Below are 6,796 nucleotides of genomic sequence, written 5' to 3'. Positions count from 1 at the left end.
GAGATGTCTAGATAGCATGCGTGAACGGGATTTCCATTGTCCACAGCTTGCGTCCAGTCGTCTAAGGTAATGAGGAGATTGGACAGACAGGAAGGATGACGTCTTTCGTGCGTCCTGAGTAGACAACTTGTTTGGCGTACTCCAGGAGCGGTCTGACGTAGGCCCCATAGAGTATTTGGAAGGCCATGCGAGTAATACGGGAGAAGGTACGGCGTATCGTCCGTAAAATGGCGAATGCCTTTTGGGCCGATTTCTCGTGGTGCAGTGAGAAGGATAAGTTTGAGGAGACTCAGATGCCCAAATCCTTTTTGGCATCTATCCTCGTGATGTTTCCTGGTCCTTTCTCATCATGCATAACAAAGGCATTCGCTGAGTCTCTTCCAAACGACATATGGACGCACTTTTCATCCTTCAGAGGAAGGTGCCAGTCCAACGCTGCTTGCTTGGCAGCGTCTACATCCATTTGGAAAGCGCTGGCTTTGGAACTCCAGGATTTCAAGTCGTCCGCAAGAAGTAGACATTTGCAAGAACGATTTCAAGTCGTCCGCAAGAAGTAGACATCGACTTGCAAGAACACCCGGGGGGTCTTTGACGTAGATCAGAAATAGCAGTGGTCCCAAGACGGAGCCTTGATGCACTCCAATGGACACCGGCGCTGGAGAAGAGTAGGTCGAGCCTATTCTCACTCGGAATGATCTGTCTGATAGGAACGCCTTGATCCAGCGAAGGATTTTCCCTTGAATCCAGTAAGACTCGAGTTTGTGGAGCAGCGGGACGTGTGGGACCCTACCAAATGCTTTTGAGAATTCGAAAAATATGGCTTGGGTTAAGCTGTCCAAGTCGAAACTTTTCATCTCCCGAGATACTTTCAAAACACCTTCTCGCCCTACCACTGTCGGCTGACATTTTATACTTCTACCGCTGGGCCAGAAATCGCGAACCTCAAGCGTCGAGTCCAAAACTCTTCCGCGCAGACTCCTCAGGAGTATGGACCTCACTTGATCAATTTAAAAAAGAGCCAGCCTCATTGGAAGACCCATATGGGACTATTGCTCAGAAAGTTTGAGGCTGACGCGGTGTTTGTCTCAGTAATTCAGCACGCAGTCAGATGGGCCTCAAGCTACCTGAAGCATTCGGCGTGTTCTGGCAGAGGTCTCAAGTGTATTCCAAAAAGTAGACTACAAAACGAGGTCAATAACGCTTGTGCAGCGCTTCATTTATCTACTGTGATCGGCGACAACTTTATGGAAATTCTGACGCACTCCGGATGCTTCATAGGTAACTGGCATTCGCCCAATATTTGGTCACGATTGGCTGTTGGGTCCAGGCTCACGACCAATCACAGCTCCACTTGATGCCGGACCGGTGAGCATCCCAAATTTTAAACTGATTTTGCGCGAGATAATCTTCTCGGCCATGGCAGCATCTGATTGCTAATGATAAAACGGGTCCGCGTAGAAGTTTGCTTAACAGACTTGAAATCCTGGAATTCTAGTACCAGTACCCTTCCTCTGAATGTAGACGCCCCACTGCAGTGGTTATTGGGCTGTCACCTTCCTCTGAATGTCGAAAAATGCACCCATATGCCATTCAGAGGATACTCAGCGAGCGCATTCGTTGTGCATGTTTAGAATGGACCAGAAGACATACCAGATGCAAAAATGAATTTGGGTATCTTGTTCTTCTCTAAAACGGTCGTCTTACTGCACCATGGGAAATAGGCCTGTAAATCACTTGCCGTTCTACGGATATTTCGGTGCACCTCTTTCCGCGTTATTCGCGAGGACTTCCAAGTGCTCCATACGGCCTATGGCAGACCGCTTTTGGAATATAACAACCAAGTTGTCTGCACAGAACACATGATGGACCTAACTCTCATTGAGCGTGTCCAGCGAGCTGCTACGAAAATGGCTGCCGGCCTTAATCCCATGGACTACAACATGCGTCTCGTGGTGCTTAACCTCTTCCTCCGGGATTATCGTCGCACCTGAGTGGACCTAATTCTTACTTATTCCCTGTTTGAACAAGGCTTGGTCAACAGGCATAATTTTCCTCCATTTCAATTAGTAGATGCGTGACTTCCTCTGACGGTTTTACACGCTCCATCTAGAATCCAGTTGAAATAACTATGAGACACCGTTTTATACGAACTGGACCAAGCTGGATCTAGGGCGAATCTACTGACCGCAAGATCGGTGGTCCGAACCCACCCTCTGCCTCTCGACTCTCCCTGTCTAGGCTTGGGCGACCTGGGATTATCCCAGTCCTCGTGCCTCCTTCGAGTGGCACGGAAGCATGACACCGAATGGATGCCACAGCTGAACAATTTCATGCGAATCCTCGCGCAGATAACTGCCGGCAACTACCACACTCTGAAAACTTAGAGAGCAGTACTACACTTTTCTCGTCTGTGCCTTTCAGCTGAACGGCAGACACAGAACGACGAGAACAAGGCTGACCAGGAGAACTTGAATGAAAACCTTGGTCGTGTGTATCGATGCGTGAATCCGTGTAAAACCTGACTCCTCTGGTTCAATGCCTCAAATGATTCGAACTGCTTGATCGTCAGCGTCTGTGAAACCTACTAATATTTACCTGGTTGTAGCAGGTATGCAGCGAAGTACTTCGTAGGTGTGCACAAATCTGACTGATAGACGAATTGGTCTATTACCTCAATGGGTTCGCTCGCAAGCATGGGATCAGGGTTCGAGCCCACCCAGTCTTGTAACAGCAATTTACACCGCCAAACCACGAAGCAGGATTATTTAGATCATTTAGTATCGTATGCATTATATTGGCGTCAGATTCAATGGTGCTCCATAGTCATATCAGTGATGATATTGAAGAGCAAATGTGACAGAATAGCCTTGCCTGACAGCATATGAACCCATTTGAGAGCTCCCCGGAGACATTCACGCATCCGCGATGTTTAACGTACGGCGCCATAGGGTGGGTCGAGAATTCGTGGGGAGACCGTTGCTCCTTAGACACCTTCCATAGTGCCTGATGGTCCACAGTCAAAGGCAGCTTTCAAGTCGAGCAAGCGGTGTCGCCGTTCCAGAATCTGCCGGGGAGGGGGGGGTGAAAATCTGATAGACGCATCATCTTGATGAACGGAGACTGGTTTGATTTTTTCGGATCTACTTCTCTCTGTGCCCAGTCAACCTTTGAAGGATAAGGCCAGAGAGTCGCAGATATGAGACTGGCGTTATGGTGATTTTCACGCAAGGCGCATGAATCATACTTAAATACAGGAATAACTGTCGACTTGCCTCATTCTGCAGGTCAAGTCTCCCGGTACTCCAGGTTTGGGGTTGAAACATATATGGAAACCTGTTCTATAGCAGTGGTACTGCACCTTCGTTTTCCGCCAAACCGCTATCTTGCTGTCAGGCTTTTGAGACAAAGGCTTTGGTCGAGAAACCTAATCGTCCTCCTGTCTAGGTGTTGACGCAATGGCAGTATCCCAGCCCAAGTACAACCATGGATTGCACACATACAAATAAATCCATACCACAGTGACCGTCGCGTGGTTTTGCCAGCCGGATCGGCTTAACTGCTGTGCAGAACAGCGCGGGGAAGTGTTGTGCCTTGGTGAACGATCGTGCAACTGCGTTTCGGTCAAATGGCTTCCTGCTCCCCCCACTATGGTATATCAAAAAGGCACGGTAGCTCCACACAGCCCTTTATGGAAACAAATGAAAATCAGTACAACTGTATTTATAGGCTAGTCACAGAGTGTTTCACAAGGTCGTGCCTGAATCTCCGTGAGGGGGCGAGAAGCGCCGAGTCACGGAGGCTTGACTCGGATTGGCTGAGGGCTCAGGGCATGCCCTCCTTTGGCCCGTTTCCTGCACGTGACGCATGCGTCTAAATGATGGGATGTTCGGTTATTAGGAACGACTGGCCTCCGTACAGTAAGATACAACATTCTATTACTGATGCCTCTGTTCCCACGCTTCCACGTATCCCCTCTTCTACCCTACCCCACTCCGAATTCTGAATACTCTGCAGGTTCCATCACTAAGACCGACCGCTTTGCTCACTGTGCCTCACGTTCAGCATGTGTAGCAGATGAAATGGCCCAAGTGGTTGGAGCGCGAATTTACAGACTGGAAGGTCTGTGGTTCGAACCCGACTTCTGCCTCTCGACTTCCCCTGTCTAGGCTTGGGCAACTTGGCAGTATCCCAGCCCTCGTGCTTCCTTCGGGTAGGATGGCTGCTAGGCACCGAAAGTGTTACAGCTGAACGATTTTGTGTAGCAGACTTCACTGGCAATCCCAAATACTTACAAGTCTGTTTTCAAACCCCGAAAGCCGGTCTACTTAACTGCCTTCAGTGTTCGCACATTGAAACAAACGAGACACCACGTGTCTCCCACCCGTACGCTGGATTCCTGCATTGATGTATACTGTCTGTCTGAAGTAAGGACACAAGACGCAGGTACTGTGATAGAACTGACTGCCCCCTCACTCTCTTACCGGTTCCGGCCGCACACCTCTGGTAATGCGCAGGCCATTGCAGCCGAGGTGGGTATTGTGTTGAACGGCGATCGAAGGCTTCTGATTGATTGATAACCGCCTTCGTGCGGTTCGTTTGACAACGTTTGTGAAAGAATCTCGAGAATGTGAAGCCCATCACATCGTTTCTTGTGTCTGCTTACGTTCTCAACTGACTGTAGCTCTGAATCTACCAAAAGCAGATTCCATGATACTCTAGATACTCTTTGACAACAGGCTAAAAGCTCAGATATCGTTGTGGTTGCCTGTGACATGAACGCCCAGGTAGATTGACTAAGCGCTGCTGAGGCCCGATTGGGTGGTCGTCTCGGATTAGACACGAGACGCACGGACAACGGGGATTGATTGCTTCAAATGTGTGCTGATCACATACTGTTCTTTGCAGTACGAATTTCGGGAACAGCGGATATCGCTTGACAACGTGGTCCCCGCCAACAAACCAGCATCATCATCTTATCGACAGCATGACATCAGTGTTCAACACCGATGCTTTACTGCCGTACAACCATGATTTATTTGAAAGCATCGCTTTTAAGGGCTGTGTTGTTGTACGGCTGAGAGACGTGGCCTCTAGATAGATGTTGGGAGGTGTCTCCAAGTTTTTGTCCACCGATGCCTCAGAAGCGTTACTGGTTTTGGATGGCGTCAGTGACTTCGCTGCCACTGGAAGCATTGCAAGAAATGACCCCCGATCGATGTCACTGGCATTCATGTTGTCAGTTCCCACGTTGCCTCTGAGGGCTTGGCGGTGTAGGCACCCCTGAATGCTTTTGATAGGTCAGCATCTGGTCCCCTCCCTCACACACTCGTTTATCTGCTTTCGATGCAATAAGATAAACTTTGTTATTGTATAGCAGTGAATCATCAGTGTGAACGCTGATGTTGCTCTCTCCGATGATGATGTTTTTGATGAGTTAAGTAATGTTATATCCTCTTGGGACGTATCAGTCAGATTCGTCAGTCCACCGGAGAAGACAAACAACTTCAAGGAAGTTGTCCTGAAAACGAGTGGATTTTTCCGTGATAGGGAATTTAACTGAACCAGAATATAAAAAGAGCTAACAGTTCAATAGAATGTCAATGAGAAGCTGAAATGTACAAATAAGTTTTCAGTACACGTGACAATCGTTAGCAAAGTGGATTTGTTCGTTTGAAGGTAGTCCTTCTAACAGGTAATATATACACTGACTACACTAACAACGGACTAACCTTCATACGCCCGAATGCAGGCGCCATAGGACCGACTTGATATCCTGCTCAGTCTTTAAAAGAAGTGATGTCCGAAATTCGTTTGTCCCCACCGGACATTGTTAGAGACTAGAAGCCCAGTGGGCAGATAGTTTGCTCTCTAACCACTGACTCTCCAGAAGAGTTATTAGGACGTGAAACCAACTTCGACCGCTGTCACGACAGTTACCAATTCAAATAGCTAGTTGGTCAACTTCAGGTTGGACACATCTGAGCGGTACCGGGATTAGAGAGTCGACGCTTGTAACAGCCCAATGAGGGGAGAGACGAACAAGAAAACTGGACGCCCTCTGGCAATCAAAATCAGAATGACCCCAATAAATGAGGCGTCAGACTGCCTTCGTTTCAGTTGAACCAAAAAAGACTAGGCAATATGTTGTCAGGCGGCTACATGAATGTGCAAGCTTCCTTCACATGACTGGTGGACTGCGCGTCACTGCTTACTGTGTAGGGCTTCAGATTTAACTAGCGCTGTTTCCATACCCTAGTAAACGGCCATAACAAGGACGAGGTAGGCATATTCATTCATGCACCAGAAAACGTTGGAAAATATCCCGTAACGTAGGTCAGCTTCGGAAGCACTGCACGAGGCCATTAAGCATCCACCCCTTCCCTACTGCAAGACCCGGTCACTACGATGCAAGATTTGATCACTTTCGCGTAACTGACATGCCTAAGGCGCAATGGGTCAACGTGGTCTCTAATGAAACAATCCGACGACACTGCCTGACAAACTGACATGCGTATCAAGCGACTGAGGATCACCTAGCCGTTCATCTCCCAGCTTGATTGCCACTCCGTTCATGGTATCAGGTTCCATAAACGAAATTCGTTTAGAACTCGCTGCTTATCATTAGTAATTGGCAGATATAATACACCCGTCACGAAGAGACTGGACCTTACCGTGGTGTGACGGTTTGCGCACCTCAGCGATCCATGGAGCTATACTGGAGAGTGTCCCGCGACACTCACAGAGTCTCTCATACCAGGTTGGTCAATGGTTAGAGGTCTGACGAACACAGTCTCCT

General features: G+C 48.4%; 3 protein-coding genes across 3 annotated transcripts in view; 2 read left to right on the top strand and 1 right to left on the bottom strand.

The window, feature by feature from the left end:
- T265_05272 (hypothetical protein) overlaps positions 1-226 on the top strand; it is a gene marked incomplete at both ends in the record, with an annotated part of 4,557 nt that extends 4,331 nt beyond the window's left edge. The window contains one exon of the mRNA XM_009170247.1: positions 123-226. Coding sequence (XP_009168511.1) covers positions 123-226 — 104 coding nt within the window. The remainder of the gene's footprint in view (positions 1-122) is intronic.
- The window catches only part of T265_05271 (hypothetical protein), a gene marked incomplete at both ends in the record, with an annotated part of 4,479 nt that extends 4,164 nt beyond the window's left edge, over positions 1-315 (bottom strand). Inside the window, one exon of the mRNA XM_009170246.1 lies at positions 89-315. Coding sequence (XP_009168510.1) covers positions 89-315 — 227 coding nt within the window. The remainder of the gene's footprint in view (positions 1-88) is intronic.
- A 4,783-nt stretch (positions 316-5,098) lies between these two features.
- T265_05270 (hypothetical protein) overlaps positions 5,099-6,796 on the top strand; it is a gene marked incomplete at both ends in the record, with an annotated part of 29,729 nt that continues 28,031 nt past the window's right edge. The window contains one exon of the mRNA XM_009170245.1: positions 5,099-5,235. Within this exon, the coding sequence (XP_009168509.1) occupies positions 5,099-5,235 (137 nt within the window). The remainder of the gene's footprint in view (positions 5,236-6,796) is intronic.

Source organism: Opisthorchis viverrini (genome assembly GCF_000715545.1).
Source record: "Opisthorchis viverrini unplaced genomic scaffold opera_v5_99, whole genome shotgun sequence".
Lineage (NCBI taxonomy): Eukaryota > Metazoa > Platyhelminthes > Trematoda > Opisthorchiida > Opisthorchiidae > Opisthorchis > Opisthorchis viverrini.
Note: the sequence above shows the minus strand (reverse complement) of the source record. Positions and strands in the feature narration are given on the sequence as shown.